Below are 16,191 nucleotides of genomic sequence, written 5' to 3'. Positions count from 1 at the left end.
GCCCCTGCCAGCATGAAATGATGCTGGTATAAAGACATACATTAAGTAAGATAATAATCTGACTATAGCCTGCAAGTGAGGAAATTAATTTGAAACGATGATCTCCTGCGAAAAAGTGCACTCATCCGGAAGCTGGTAGTTCCATTTTTCCAGATGGACCATGACCCTGTTTTGTTTACCTCAGTGTGCATATTTAAAATGTTTGTTCTTTACCAAAGATAGAAAACAAAGTAAGTACACAGTAAGTCAAACAGCTAGTGTTTCAGTAAGATGTATCATGAAAAAGGCAGTGTCAGTTTTGTACGGACTCTGGATTTCATCATTGATATTTAATTATGATTCAACAACAGCCCAATGTGTCATTATACAAATTATTAGAAAATAATCTGCAGTGCAAACATATATTCTGTGGCACATTTTCACATACAAAGTGTTTACATACCAAATAAACTGAATCACATTTGAAAATGTTACACACAAATCCAGAAGGCCCAAAGAGATGATGTGCTGTATACTGTGCTATTATTTTGAAAGGATAGCTATCAGCAGAAACCTTGATTCATTATATTTTTTCCTTTTATTGTGATAAGAACAGTTCAGGAAAAGATATGGGCCAGGTTGAAATAAATGCAATTGGACTCAGACAGAGCCTTAGCAGAGAAGTTCTGACCCCCATCACATAATATATGAAGCCTCCTTTACACAGCTACACATATGCTTAAGATCCTCACTTTGCAATTTCCCTTTCTGTATAGCTCTACGTGTATTTTTACCAAGCCAGGATAATGTTATTAAGGTTTACTGACTCATCTGTAATGATATGTAACGATCTTTAGTTACTTATGACTGCTCAGGTGGTGGGAGAAGGTAAAGGCTAAATAACAATCAAAGCAGTAAACTGCATATTGTCAATGAGAGGAGATAAAGCAGAAAGGCCGCTGGACATGTTGGAGCACCGACACTGATAATGTCTTCATCTGTACTTGAGTATGCTTTTTGGTATCTGCTTTATGTAGAAGAGTGACTGTCATTAGTGCCACATAAAAGTATAATGGTTTTTGGACACATCACCTGCAAATATACGCCACTGATATTGTCAAAGGAGGAGGTCCAGAGATGCAATGACTAATTTAATAGAGGCCCACCTTCCAGTGTAATCAGGAGTCATATAAAAATTGTAAAATATATTTTTACAGTAAATCATTAAAATGTAAAAAAAAAAAAAAAAAAAAAAAATCATCATTTGTACTTTAACAATTAAAGGCAGTTTTTGCAATATATATGCACCAACACATATATATTACACATCACTTCTGTAACATTATAAAATCTAGCAAAGCTATATTTGTGATCTACCAATAAACTTAGAAAACAGAACTGTTGTATGGTGGATGGACGTGACAGTAAGATGTGCTTAATGGTCAGAGTCCTCCTCCTCATAGTAGCGGTTCCTCTTGATTATATCCTCTGCACTCAGCTCCTCTGCATCACTTCCTTCTTTGTCCTCTTCCCAGAAACCCACATCCTGGGAGGCGCGGTTCTGTTGTGGCTGTAGAGGTGAAGAGGGGGACTGCAAGATGTTCAGGGAGCCCTCTTCTACCGCCATCTCGTCTGCTGCTGCCTTTCCTTTCTGTGCTTGCCTGTCTCTGTCTTCCTGACGCTTGGGCGCAGTCTTCACATCCTCCTCTGATATGGTGTCACAGGTCTTTGCCGCATCTTCACTTGGTATTTGAGTGATCGCCGGCTCTTTCTTTTCCTGCTGTTTCACCTGCTCAAGCTCTGGCTTGTTTTCTTTGGATGGTTCTTCAGATGAGTTTTGCTCCTCAAATGATGCCCTCCATTGCAGCAGGGATTTGAGAGGGCGACGAGGCTCCCTGGGTCCCGAACTGGTTGCCGGGGTGGGTTTAGCTGCGATTGTAAAAGGCCGAATGCGCTCCTTTAGAGAAGAACTCCTCCTCAGGCTCTTCAGTTCAGCACGATCTGAGCTCTGGAAGGATGGTGAAACATCTCCCTCTGGGGGCCACTTGGCTCTCCAGGGTCGGCCTGAAGCAGTTCCCTCCGTGACTGGACTAAGTGTTGCTGTTCCAGAGTGCCCCTCATCAGTCGGGGGAGGCCAGGCGATCCTCAGCCGGCGTTTCTCAGCTGGCTTCTCTGTAGACTGGAGCTTCTCACCTGAGCTGGCATGTGTCTGCACACGTGTCTCCATTAAGACTTTCAGGTCTGTAACCTTAACCTGTGGGGATGTTTCCCCATTTGGGGTTGGCTGGTTGTCTGAGATACTCTCAGCTCGACGGGTCACAGATGCTGGTCCCTCTTTTTCTTTTGTCTTCACCACTTCCTCACTTTCGTCTCCATCAGCTCGAGGCTCCCAAAGCTCCTTGTGAGGCCGATGGCCAAAGCCCTCATCGTAGTTGCCTTTAGCTTTAAATAGCTGGTTGTAATGGGGCTTGCAGTAGACGTTACCGTGCAGAGAGGCAAAGCTTGCAAGACTAAAAATAGAGAGTAGAAAAGACAATATTCTGCAAATTTCCGTTTGTGGTTCAGTCAGCGATAGAGGAGATTTAAAGTACAGTTACTGCTTACATCAAAAGACACAAGGAAAATTTTACTAAATTCAGGAAATATGCGACAAACCTGAGCCTTGCACTGCAGTGAACACAGCGGAAGCAACTCTTGTGGTAGACATGCTGAAGAGCTACCAGTCTCTCCAGCGGGTACACTGTCTTTAGACACACGATGCACGTCTCCTGCACCGGTGGGCAGAACTTCTAAACACACAATAGCCACATATATCCATAATGAACAAGGGTTGAAATTGGTTTTCTTTTGATAATTCATGCATGTCTCCTGCTTGTTGTGATGACTGACTCACCCTAGATGCTTTGAGTTGCTCGCTGCTCTCCCCTGAAACAGACACACTTAACATTAGTCCCGTCTGTTCGATGTCACACTTTAAATTACAGGTAATGCTGTATTAATAACATTAAGGTGGAAATGTGTCCTTGGAGTATGCGCCCACCATTACACTCAGGTGCAGGAATGTGTTTCTGATTTACTGGTGCAGATGCTTTTGGTGCAGGTACCTCTGGGGCCAGACCCTGGAAGAAACACAAAGGCAAAGAAAAGAGCTTAAAGAAACTTAACTTTTGGCTTGTTAACAAATTTTATCAGAGCTCAGTTATCTTAAAAATCCAGTGCATGAGACTTTACTCAATTCAGACTATTTTTAATAAAAGGTCTAAAAGGTGTTAACTGTTATTTTTTATTGCGGTTGGGCAAACTCCAGTAATCTGGGAAATACTGTGACGATCAGTGAGTTTGTACATAATTAAATCCCCCTATATGATCACTTATCTATTTACTTACTTCATTGCACTATTCATATAGAGCAGGTCTAGACGATACTCAATATTATTTACAGACAAAATAATAATCAACAACAATTAGAAGAATGTAATTGCAATGTTTTAATCTCTGTATTTTTAAAAAAATGTTTCACTATAAAATTACATTCCACTGATTTTTTGAAAATATATATATATTTTTTTCGAGTCCTATGTTATCAACATGTTTTTAATTCAGCTCCTATTGCATGAACTCACAGAGCGAGTGGTGCTTTGTTTAGAAACAGCAGCCTGGAACTTGGCCATCTTCTCCCTCAGTGATGTCGACTCCAACACTCTGTCAGACACAGACAGGCCTAAAGCAGAACAGATTATCACACTTAAAGCATTGACTGTGGCAATTCTGCAGTAAACTCATGCATTTCATTTAAAAAACTAAGGATTGGTCTTCAGTTATTATAAGAATAAGTATTAAACATGATCCACTTGTGGCACACACAACTGTGTTTCCTGAAACAACACTGCCCACCCACATATGTACATAGCCCTAAGGTTTAAAATAAGTGTGTTTTAAGGTTAAGATCAGACAAGTCGTTTTGGGATTAAAGGTTAGAGGTTAGGAGGTGACAATTAATTTAATTGCGTGTATTGTATCACTACAAAAGTCCTAAGAGGCAAGTGAGAAAAAACAATTCCGGTGATCTGTTTTCTAACTAAATCTAAATCTAAATTGATATCTCTCCGGTGTTTAGGTCTTTTACCAGGATATATTTTTATTAAGCTCCTTTATTTCATCTGTGAAAACAGGTAAAAAAAAACTTTTGGGCAGGTGAAAACATGTTATTTTGGCTAGCTTTAATTTTTTCTTCCAGGTGAAGTGCCAATTTAAAAATACATTTCTAGCCAAAGGAAACACAGCAATGTTACATAACTTGTTAGCACACAATATACTGTATGTACATTGTGGTAAGAGTGTATAGACAAATTTAAACTCACCTGGAAAAAAACATGAATGCTGTCAGTCGTATTTAGCACGTGAGGTGCACTTCAGCATCTTGTGGCCGAAATGAGTATTACAACAACAAACACTTCCAGACAAAACAAAATGTTTTCCACCTGGAAAACCCTTTTTATTACCTGTTCTTAAGTTATTAACAGGAGAGAAAACAATTAAGATCAGACTTAAAAAATGAATCACTCTCAGTTACCTCACAGGGCTTCTGTACACCACCTACACTGATATGTACAAAACCTCAGTTAATTTTCCAAAGGGCTGTGTGTATTCGTGTGTGTATTTGTCTTTACCGCCATGTTGGTCCGCGTCCTCTGATGAAGTGCTGCGTAGTGTCGTCCTGCCACCCTGTAAGAGAAAAATGTTTGGTAGAGTCAGAGGTCCAGTTTACAGAACTAGTGCTATAAACTTTATTTCTGTTCTGCCATATTAATCATTACATTTGTTTATCTGCAACATTATCAATTCCACAAAACTTTACTGCCTTCCTGTCCTTTAATCAAACATTACTATAAATCTATGAGGGGAGGAAGTAACAAAAATTTAAAAGAAAATGGAGGTGATGAAAATTAAATTTTCCCATTACTCAACACGCTGATAAACAGTACATTCATCTAATTCATTGCTCCAAGCAAATGTTGTCATATCCTGTCCATGGGGACATACGGGAGTGGGCATTGGTTTCATCTAAAGTGGCCTGGAAAAACGATAGATGCAGGGCCAGGGCGGGCGGAAGTCACAAAAACAGCCTCATATAAATCTTACATTCTAATTAAAGACATTTTTTTGTGAACATGCTCTAGCAATGAATTTATACACGAGAAATGACAATTGAGAAAAATCTTTAAATATCATTTTAAAGACCACCATACTGCCCAGTAAATTGGACCTACATATAAAATGTAATTTTACTGTACTAGTATTTACGTTTATGACGTAAGTTTCCAGCAATGTACAGAACATATTTTTACAGAAACAACATGTTGTAAAAGTAAAGGTCAGTTTGTGTGTGATTCATGCTATTGGCCACTATTTTAGCCTCTGTCAATTATTGTAAAGGGTGAGAGAAAGTCGGAAATTCGAATGACTTGTGAGTATCCAGGTTAACGTACAAGTTTCACAGCCTGTATGTGAGGCATGAGGCACTGCCTGTCCTATTTCCCCGTGTGTGCATCACACATGGATATCACAAGTCATCAGGACTGGTGTAAAAGCATCCCACACACGTCAGCACTGTGTTGAGGAACATGACCAGAACATGAGTCCTCGGTGTAAAACAGAAGGTATGAAATGATTCTGTTCTCATAAAATTTCAGAAAAGAATTTTAATATTGCTAAACCCCCAAATTTCCAAAATGAATCAGCGTTTCATGTATTGTCCAGAATTCTTCAGATGTGCAGCTTTAAAATTAAGCCTTCAGGGACACACTAACATTCTGCCACCATGTTCTACCTTTACTCATCACATGAAGGCCTTTGACGCCGTTTCATAAGGTCTCCTTCCAAACAACAAATCACAGGCTCTATCTCAGCAACACTGCACTTGAGACAGAGAAATGCCAGGTAACTACAGCCACCAACATGCCTTTGACCTGCAGTCCAGATTAAAACTGTTCCACTGCACTTTACTAAAAGAATGAGCTTTGCGCGCGTGAGTGTGTGTGTGTGTGTGTGTGTGTGTGCGCCCTAACATCTTACCAACACTAATGCATAAACCAGACAGTTTCTGTCAGCAGTTATCCTACACACAATGAGTGGAAAACAGTTTTGGACCAATTAAAATAGCCTACTGGGATTGTGGAGTCCTGTTGTGCCGCTATCTTCCTCAGCCACGTAAACCCAAACACCAACTGGATTATAAAACATTCAACCCTTCATTTAGTCAAGGCCAAGGGTGAATTATCTGCAGCACTTGTATTCCCTGAAGAATATGATGTGAAAGTAAAATAGTATGAAACATATGCTCATTCTCTATTTAAGTATGGTCTCTGAGACATTCGCTCATGTCCATCTGTGTCATGTTTCTGAAATTTAGTGAGGCCCCACAAAGAACTGTGATTTCCACAACAATGACATTAAAAAAAACAACAATTGGAGAACTAAAACCTCAAACTGAAGCCCAGGACTGTTCTCCAGAATACACATTGTGGCTAATGGCAAGCAAGATAAAGACAGTTGCTTCTTGGAGGTGATTCTCTGAAGAATGAAACAGCCCCTAGGTCAGGAATGTCTCTGCATTCCTCAGCTATGGAAGGTGAAGAGTGGAGGGCTTGTTGTTTTGGGCTCAGAAGGAGAGACGCACCCGGAGAGAGTGGAAGGGAAGAAGAGAGAGGGTGGGGAGAAAATCCAGGTGGATCAAGACTACATGGGAAACTGAGAATGAAAAGACATGAAAATCTTAGACACATAACTACCCTAGCACTGAGTATTTCTGCACAGACAGCAGGGTCAAAGAAAGGAGCTTGGCTTTAAGCTATCATTATGGTCAGTCACAGGTGACTTTTTATCTTTTTCCAGTGTAAACTAATCACACAGTCAGATTCACAATAGAAATAATAATGCTTTAGTTTAGTATCAGTCGTTTTTGATTTGATGGACAAAATGGACAATTAGACAAACCTTGTATGGCGATGCAACAATCCTTGCAAGTGGTTAAGAGTTCCTTTAAAGATGCAAATTAATTGTGGTCGCCAAACGCAGCTTCAGGCTATGCAACATAAAACTCGCCACATGTGAAAAACAGTCTGCTTTTTTTCTCTAGAGGAATGTTTTACAGGGCAGACCAACATCAGTACTGTTACATGGTTAGTGCCTAAGAAACATGGCCAATTTATGCACAGCTGTCACAGCTGTCAATGAAGAAAATACCTTATTCATGAATCATTCATGAAACAAATATGATCTCGATCAGTGTTGAATGTATGCATAAACTGAGCATTCTTGTGCCAGGTTTGCAGGTTCTTAAGTTAGGGTAAGCGATTCTAATCCAATACGCATCACTTTTTGTCAGATTCAGCAAATATCTCCTCACGGTTCACTAGCTGGAAAAAAAATCTGGTGCTTGTAAATAGTATTGGCTCTGTACATGGACCGACACGATTTCAGCCACTCCAGTCATGATTTGTGTGCCATGTAATGTTAAATTACTTGCCCACGGACATTCAGCTTACTTTCAGTTCACTTTACAGTTTGCAAAGGCATTCTGTTGTGGTGTTAGCTATAGCAGCGGGAGAGTTGTGAGTATCGCTGTCTGGAGCTGGTTTGCTGGCACTGCGACTGTCTCATCCTCTCTGCATGTTAGCTTCATGTTAGCTTTGCAGCAGCAACTGTAGTGAGATTGTCAACCCATAACTTAGCTAACATTACTTGCTGTGTTGTTGTTCGCTCAATTTAATTGTATTTTATGTATGCAGAATTGTATACCCACCTTTAAATAATGTAATTATTAATGTATTGAGGGGTTTTCAGTGCTTGCTGAAGTGTTCATCTGTGTTTCAAATATCAAGTCTATAATTACCTTGGTGTCCTCTCCCTTCTCAAACTTCATCTTCAGGTTGTTCAGTGGCACTCGGGGTTTTTCATAAGAGGCACAGGGGCTGGTTGGAACTTGCTCATGTGTCTGCACATCCCTGTCCATCCCTCTGTGTTCGTCACCTTTGGGTGCTTCTGGAGCTGCTGAGGGCTTCTGGACACGACTGGCTGCAAGTTGACCTACCTGAGCAGTCTGTAGGCCGGGGCTCTTTAATGGTGGACAGTGCTCAGTGACAGAAGCAGCCCTGGACAGAGCCGGAGGCTTGCAGTGAGAGCTGGACTGGCTAGGCGGTGGGACAGAAGAAGGCTTGTCCTGACCAACGCTCCCTGCCTGCTCCCAGCGCTTCTTCAGAGCACTCAGGTTGGCTGACCGCAGGGAGGGTGCCGCACTCTCAGATGCCTGTGGGGAAGAGATTAAAAGCAGTTAAATTGTGAGCATGCCAAACTGAAAAAACTAAAGTGCAACAATATAAAGTTTGTAAACTGTACTAGCTATATTATAAAAGTATTTCCATTTGGCAACAAAGCCTATACAATACTAAATATACAGCTTAAACCCCAATCCAGCAATGATAGAATAAAAGGAAATGCCGGGATCTGAACTTGGCTTGACCGACAGATGAGGTGAACAGCTGTTCAAAGTTGGTCCAGGAAATAGATGTTTTGCTGCGGCTGCTAAAGGCAACGATTGGCCCAAGATGAACATAGCAGGGTTGAGCATGCAGGCAGGTTTTTTCAGCTGCATTCCTTTCCACACGACAACTTTACCTTTCCCAAAAAACACTGAGGAGGGCTCTGTTCACCACTTAGCCATTCATGTCAACAAAACATGTTGAGCAGCAAACAGAATAACTGAACAACAGGCGGCTCACTACAGCTGTGTGACGCGGGACTTCCTTAATCATAAAAGAGGAACGACAAGTTGAACAAAGAGGATGTGGACATGTCAAAAAAAAATCATAAGTAAACTAATCAAACTAAGCAAACAAATCTTGGAAAACAATGTGAGCTTTTATAAGCAAAGCTTCTCAGATGATGTCAGGTCAGAAAAACACTTACATTATAAAAAACACAATTCCTCAAAAAACAAATTGATAAATTCATTTTAAAACTTTAGAGATGATTATGGGTGACAAACTAACAAAAACACAAAATTAGTCCCCAAAAGACATAGCTGCCTTAGCGTATTAGTACATCATATGAATCTGGTACATCTACAAATAAGTTCAATGAACATGCACAGAGACACAAAGACAAAAAAAAAAAGGAAAGAGGAAAGAAATAAGAACATAAGAATAAAAGGATTGAACAAAAGGGACAAAAATCACGCAATTACTGTCTTTGTGAGGCAAGTCCGGGGTGAACAGAATGAGCTGGACAGTGACAAGATTGTTCCTGCTTTTTAAGCAAAAGAAATAAAAAAGAAACCTCTTTGAATGCGTTGGAGTGGCTAAACGAGGTGTAAGCACAACCAGACAGCAAGGAAAATGAGGGTCCTTTGGTTGGTCCTTCTCTACAGGTCAGTGTGCTGAGAGACAGTGAGAGGCAGAGCTCTCCCAGATGTTAACAGCTAGGCAAAATCTGCTAGTAACAGCTAGCCCAACCCCTTTAACACCAGGAAAGTGAATGGAGAGAGAGAGAGAGAGGGGGGGGGAGAGAGAGAGAGAGAGAGAGAGAGAGAGAGAGAGAGAGAGAGAGAAAACCCAGGAAACCAACCAGAGCAGGAAATGATACATTCAGGGAAAAGTTAACTCTTTGCTCATTGTGACGGCTTAAATTTTTCCACTCACAAATGACATCTGAACATAACAGTACTAAAAATTGGTAGCACTTATCTTCATAGAATGAATTAAGTATTTTAGATAAGGCAAAGAAATGACACAAAATATGGAATACAAGACAATATGGTGCTATTAAAAAAATCGCAGATGAATTTTATACAGATCTTTAAACACTACTCACAACTCAGATACTCTGAGAGGTTTCTCCACAAAAGAAACACGCTGTAATGACAGACGTTCAGTCAGATCTGGACTTGAGTCCAGTCCTGAAGTGCAGCGTCAGAAGAGACACTCCACACAACATCAAGCAAAACATTTGCCATTGATTGGAGAACTTCAAAAATATTTGCCAAAAATGTTACGTATAAATGGACCGACATTGGGTGTCTCTTTGTTCAACACAATTTAAAACTAATTGAACTGTATGCAGAAAGACTTGATTGACGGATGTGTTAAAGAAGAAACGTTATACACACTGTAAAACTGTGAATGGTTCACTACAAATCACTCATGCATAAGGATGCTTTGACTTTCCCAACATATTCCTTACTGAGGACTCCAAACTAACCAGATTCTGGACAGACAGACCACTGTACCGAACCCATCTTGTGGTTTTTGATCAGTGGTTGAATATGCAGCGATAGCTGACTGGAAGACTGACCACAGTTATTGGTTCCACTCTCCAAGTCCAACAAGCCCGGAGACCAGCTGATACCATGAGGGCAAATTTTGAGACCATCAAGCCTGTTTGCAGATTCCAACATTGGAGGAGCATGCACCATGAAAGAAAATATCTCCCCAATTTGCTGCCAGCTCACAAAACGTCTATGGTGTTAACTGGTCCTAACACTAATTTACTACAAAAAATTAAAATAGGAGTGAACGATGTGGACAGAACAGATTTCTCTGATACTTATCACAATTATTTTCCATTTATCAGCAAATCTTACGGACAAAATAATCACAGATGCCCTTTGCAAGTTAGCAGAGCCCAAAGTGATGTCCCAAAACTCAAAATAATAATAGGCTTTCAATTACATCAAATGCAGAAAATCTTCACATTTGAGAAGCTGTAACCAAAAATGTTTTGATATTTTTAAGACTTTTCTGTCATTTATCTAATGGACTAATTATTTCATTGTTGTGTTAGAAAAGTCCCCCCTTCCCCCAACTCCGCCTCACACACACATAGGCAGACAAACAGACAAGACAGATGGTTATTTATGCTGCTCATTCAAACTTGCCTCCGACACATCAGGACACAAGTGTTATCCTCAAATACCTTAACTAGACTTCTGTATCCCTGTCATAGTGACATCAGCTCATATCCACACATACTAGTGGTTTCTGAAAATGATTACAAACTATGATGGATCACACTAAAAAGTAAATTAAACTTGTGGACAAAAATTTACCTGCCAGATTAAACAAAGACCACAGAAGCTAACAAGCTTTTAAAGCAGCTGGCTCTCTCACACACATACAACAATCACTACATCTACAGCAACATTACCTTATATTTCCTCATGGTATTAGCTGATCAGTTTATGCTTTGTTTATCAGTCTTTCACACTGACAAAGCAGCTAACCTACAGTTGGAGCCACAGAGAGCATTGCAAGGGGATTACTCTGTAGTAGGATTATGGGTTTGATAGCCTGCCCATCGCAACAAGTGGCCAATGAGAAGTCAGTTAAGACAAGCCATTTGGCCCAGACAGTGTGTGTTGGCATGGTGAGTGTGTGTGTGTGTGTGTGTGTGTACTCCTCATCTCAACACGCCATAATTAGTTTAGCACCAGCTACAGCAGCAGCTACAGAGTAAATGAAGAAAGACATGCAGCAAAGACACACACCTCATTTAATCATGTAGTTTGCTAGGAGAGGGGCTTGTCAATATGCTGTAAACAAGATGTATCATAGATTTAAGATTGTGAATAACAATTTATTATCTAGTGAAGTGTTTCTGTGTATCAGATTCAGTAACAGCTGTACACTACTCTTTCATAAACCCCAAGAAACGTCTCCAGCATCCTGTATGGGAAGCTTTACAGAAATACTTACTCCTTTTTTCTTCTCTGCACTTGACTCCTCTGCAGCTCTCTGATACCTGAGAGAGACAGACACAACACTGACCTCTGGTGACCAAGAATCTTGCAAGGTGTTTTTTGATTTTAGTGAGATTTTATTCTACCTTTCAGCTTATTTAAATATCACTGCGATATTACATTTTTAGGGTAAAAAAGTTTTTAGATGAACTGAGTATTTTTATGTATTGTAAACAAACTCTCTGTAATACAAAATAATAAAACATAATTTTAAGGTGTTTATTTGTGTTAATTTTCAGTACATCAGTGTACCTCAGTATATTCCTAAGAAGAACTCATAAATTTTGTATTTTCAACATAACATGTAAAAAAACTGATGGAAGAGCAAGAGGTCGCCATGTGGGCCATCCACGACAGCATTATCTAGAAATGTATTTAGCATTCATTTTTTGTATTACAGATACGTGTAAATAAGTGTAAATTAACAGCAAACATTACTGAAAACCAGGTGTTACTCACTTGGAGAAGCGCTCAGCAATGGCATTGTTTCTCCCTCGGCCACTCAGTGACAGCTCCTTCGCAGTGACACGCACAGACTGTGTCACCCAGGACCGTCGATTGAAGGGACCACTTTCCATCTCTGGCAGCTATCTGAATACCTGAAATACAAATGCAATTACCATTAGCCAAGTTCAGTGTTACACTTATTAAAACTTCGCTTCTAAATCATTTCCCAAACAAGCCTGTTTTAAAGGAATAAACAAGGAAAAACTACTGCTGTGTGAGATCACTGATTTGCCATATGCTCAGTTTCAGTTTACCTCTTGTCGCACCCCCGCTACGTGACATACATATCAGAGTGCCTGCACATACTTTAAAAGTGCTCATACAGGTAGGCATGCAAATAAACAAGTTAACACGTTCAGACTTGCACTCTATCTCTTGCACTTGATTGCCAGACAGAAATGCAAACTACAAGTGGCTAGCCTGAGAGTGCGAACATCATCATCATCATCATCATGATGAGAGGGTATCTCGACATGGGCAACATTCACAGAGGATCAGAGAAAAGCACCTTCAAAAACCACACTAGGTAACACACACACAATACTTCTTTAACTTCACTCGAACAAACCCACACTTAAGTATGTGTTGCAGATGGATGACGAGACTCTTATACAAATTCTGTGTCTGCCAATTTCCTAATGTCAGGCCATGGATCCCTCTTATAGTGCTCAGACGCTCAGTATGTTATAACCATGCGTTTAAATCACCACTGTGCACAGCTGACAGACTCAATAATCATTTATCTTACAGTTGGAGCCTTTTCACTAAGGTGCAGCTATTACGTCACCACTCAGATGCAAAGCGATACCAGTGACAAGCAGTTGGAGGACTTTGAACTAAAGTGAATTTCAACATAGCCCTGATTTTAAACACTCTGCACTTCTGTCTATATTATCGACAGAATCCCGAATTTAGATGACTACAACATGTATTACTACAACATTTCATATATTACACACTAAAGGGGGAAATGTGTAAAATGTGGCCAGAATTATAGTTTAAAACATTCAAAAATGAACCAACATTATTAACAGAATGTGAAGTAGTAACAGCTCTGACGCCATGTTTTATACACAAGCACAGCACTCTTGCTCGACTAAAAGCAAATTGTTGTCTTGTAAACTTGAGACAGAGGGGGGAGGAGGTGAAATGATGCCCCCTATTTGTTTGGAGCATGTGGCCAGGAATTACACATTGATCCTTTCACAATATGTAATTGTATATAATTATATGTAATTACTTTCATTTATTGTCAGGCTATTGTTTGTCTTTCTAAATAGGCAGAGGCAAAGATCAACAAAAAGCCAAGTTAGACACAACACAATGATATGAATGATACTTGTGTGTCATGCTGTGTACAGTTACTACTGAAGGGGTACCTGGGTTAAGCACACAATATTGTAACTTGGTGGCCATGACGAAAAGATGCTCCACATTAGTTAACTTAGTCCTTTTGCAGGATATCGGGGGGCTGGAGCTTATTCCAGCATGCACTGGATGAAAAGGTAAAGACACACCCTTGACAGACTGACAGACTCAGGTGGACCGGGCTTAGAGTTGCCAATCCACCTCTTTTGCATATCCTTAAACGGCTGAAGAAAGCAAGAGCAACTCAAGGATACAGGGAGAACATATGAACTCGACTAGGATTGAGAATCAAACTCAAGTTTTTCTCACTGTAAGTGCACAAATGAGAATAGCAGATCTAAACAGAGGTGTCATCTGAAAATCAATACACAGCAGGAAATGTTGCTCATTTAAATAAAGAACAGGGTGGGGTCATAGCGTGCTCTTCCTGTATGTGGAAACAATTCTGATGATTTACATTCTGACCTTCTTCCGTGTTACCTGGTTTGCAGGCCTGAGAGTAAAGAAATGAATATGGCCATTTAACTCTGCAGACCATCCTCACAGATGAGGTCACTATTCAAATCCAAATTAAACTGTACAAACCACTATTTGTAAGTAACACATTTCTGTTCCTATAAATCACGTGCAACTACAAAACATAATGATAGATTTGCATTTACTGCATTTTTTGTTAATGGAATTTTTTATTCTTCTTATAGGGAAATAAAAACAATAGATACAGAAAGGAAACTACAAGTATTCTACAGGTGACTATCACATAATAGCCAACAGGTTTTTTTTGCATGACAAACTGTAAATGTAATCTTTTATAAATTGCCACACTATCAGCTTCACAAGGGTCATTTGTTTTTCATTTCTGACAGCTCCACACCTCCTGGCATGATAGGCTATTACATATGTTATGTGTTACTTCTCTGAACTCAAGCTTTGGGAGAAAGAACATTGACTTAAATCATTATGAATCAGAAGTTTCAAAGGCAATGTGATGCAAAGCTTTTAGAGAGGTGGTCCTGTTTCAGCAGGGGGTGAGATGCACTGCAAGTGGAGCCTTGGAACCATTGTGGGGTATCTGATATATGAGATTTTTAAATCTGATAATCTGATCACCAGCATTTAGCTTCATCTCCATCACATGTGATCAGGCCAAGGTGGATACTGACCTTTAACCCTCACTTCAAGCCACATTCTCCTTAACAACAAGTAACCACAACACAGTCAGATACAGTATGACTCATGATAAGGAGGAGCTGGCATTGCTTAACACATGACTGACCCAAGACGCAATTATTATTAAAAAACACTGCACATAAGATGTTGTTTATATGGAAATAACTGAGTTTGAACTGAAGAATCTGCACTGAGGCAATGTAAAAAAAAACAAAACAGACATGATTTGTGTTGAAGATTAACAGCCCTGATCAGAGACCAACATGTTATCTGAAGAACTTTAATTTCACGTGTATAACACAATGAGATAGAGAACGTGACATTTGTAAAAAGCCAGACTCCAGCTACGTAGAGGAGGACTAAATATAGCCTACTTAATACTGTAATATCATTTCGTTAAATGTAAGTTGTATTTAGACTAAGGAGTAGGGTGTATAAAGTGGCAACCTAACCCTACGCAGACTCAGCAGCTGGACTGGTTTGCCATCGATTATGTCGAAAGACAACGAATTCTTTGAGGGCAACACCGAGTAGTTACATGCATGCGCACGTGCGTTATTACAAAAATCTACGCCCAAATCTAAACACTCACAAGCTTATAAGGATTTTCAAAACACACAGACTTTTTTTTTGCAATACTTCAAGTTAAATTTATCCATGTTTTCACATCCTTGTTTTTAAGTTTTGTCTTACCTGTCGAACTTCCGTCGAGTCACTCTTTTTAGTGAAACCTTGAGACACCTGACACTTGCTGCTGCCGCTGCGTCACCGCCCGGTGTGGACAGACAGAGGCGGAGTGAACAGAAAGGTGTCGTGGGAGTGGAAGAGCTGGGTCACGTGATTTTATACACCAATGACCTTAGGTATTGCATTACCCCTACCTGGTACGTTTATGTCTGTGAGGGTGCGCGGGGTGGTGCGCGAGGTGCCTTAGCATATACTACCGACCAAAAAAATTCCCGAGAACAAGCGATACTCGCCCTGCAAGTGAGAAAGCAAGCAGACATCCTGATCAACTCAGGTTTCTGACAGTCCAGTGACAGAGCAGTAACTGATTCCCCTGAGACTGACAATGCAGTGATGCCAGAGTTTGGTTGATCACTGCTCTTATTAGGTTAGGTTAAATTAAAAGATTATTTTAAGTGCTTGATTAAACTGTAAAATACTTACAGTAATATTAATAACAATAATCATAAGAAAATGTAGCCTATTTATGTAACATTTTTCATACACAAAATGCTACTCAAACTGCAAACAAAATGACAAGAAAGAAATGAGCAGACATCCAATTAATACATTTTAAAATAGAGCTGTGATTCAGGGGTTTTCAGGGATTCTCTAAATGGGCGACAATATCAGTGTCATATAGGCTA

At 39.9% G+C, this 16,191-nt stretch overlaps 1 protein-coding gene across 2 annotated transcripts; it reads right to left on the bottom strand.

Moving 5' to 3' along the window:
- Positions 1-301: 301 nt before the first annotated feature.
- Positions 302-15,650, bottom strand: LOC119885832 (LIM domain and actin-binding protein 1-like). Of its 2 annotated transcripts, XM_038696089.1 has the most exons (10): positions 15,512-15,650; positions 12,233-12,372; positions 11,730-11,775; positions 7,874-8,287; positions 4,650-4,704; positions 3,603-3,700; positions 3,020-3,098; positions 2,873-2,904; positions 2,635-2,768; positions 302-2,489 (listed from the first exon to the last, which is right to left on the bottom strand). In XM_038696089.1, the coding sequence occupies exons 2-10, from the start codon at positions 12,349-12,351 to the stop codon at positions 1,415-1,417; spliced, it is 2,052 nt and encodes a 683-aa protein (XP_038552017.1). In that variant the 5' UTR covers positions 12,352-12,372; positions 15,512-15,650; the 3' UTR covers positions 302-1,414. The 2 variants fall into 2 exon arrangements, with proteins under 2 accessions (XP_038552017.1, XP_038552018.1); XM_038696090.1 differs by lacking the exons at positions 11,730-11,775; positions 12,233-12,372; positions 15,512-15,650 and adding an exon at positions 9,316-9,449.
- Between the last annotated feature and the right edge of the window lie 541 nt (positions 15,651-16,191).

This window comes from Micropterus salmoides, unplaced genomic scaffold, assembly GCF_014851395.1.
Source record: "Micropterus salmoides isolate LMB-PRFRI ecotype aquatic unplaced genomic scaffold, ASM1485139v1 Ms_hic_scaffold_4, whole genome shotgun sequence".
Taxonomy (NCBI): Eukaryota; Metazoa; Chordata; class Actinopteri; order Centrarchiformes; family Centrarchidae; genus Micropterus; species Micropterus salmoides.
Note: the sequence above shows the minus strand (reverse complement) of the source record. Positions and strands in the feature narration are given on the sequence as shown.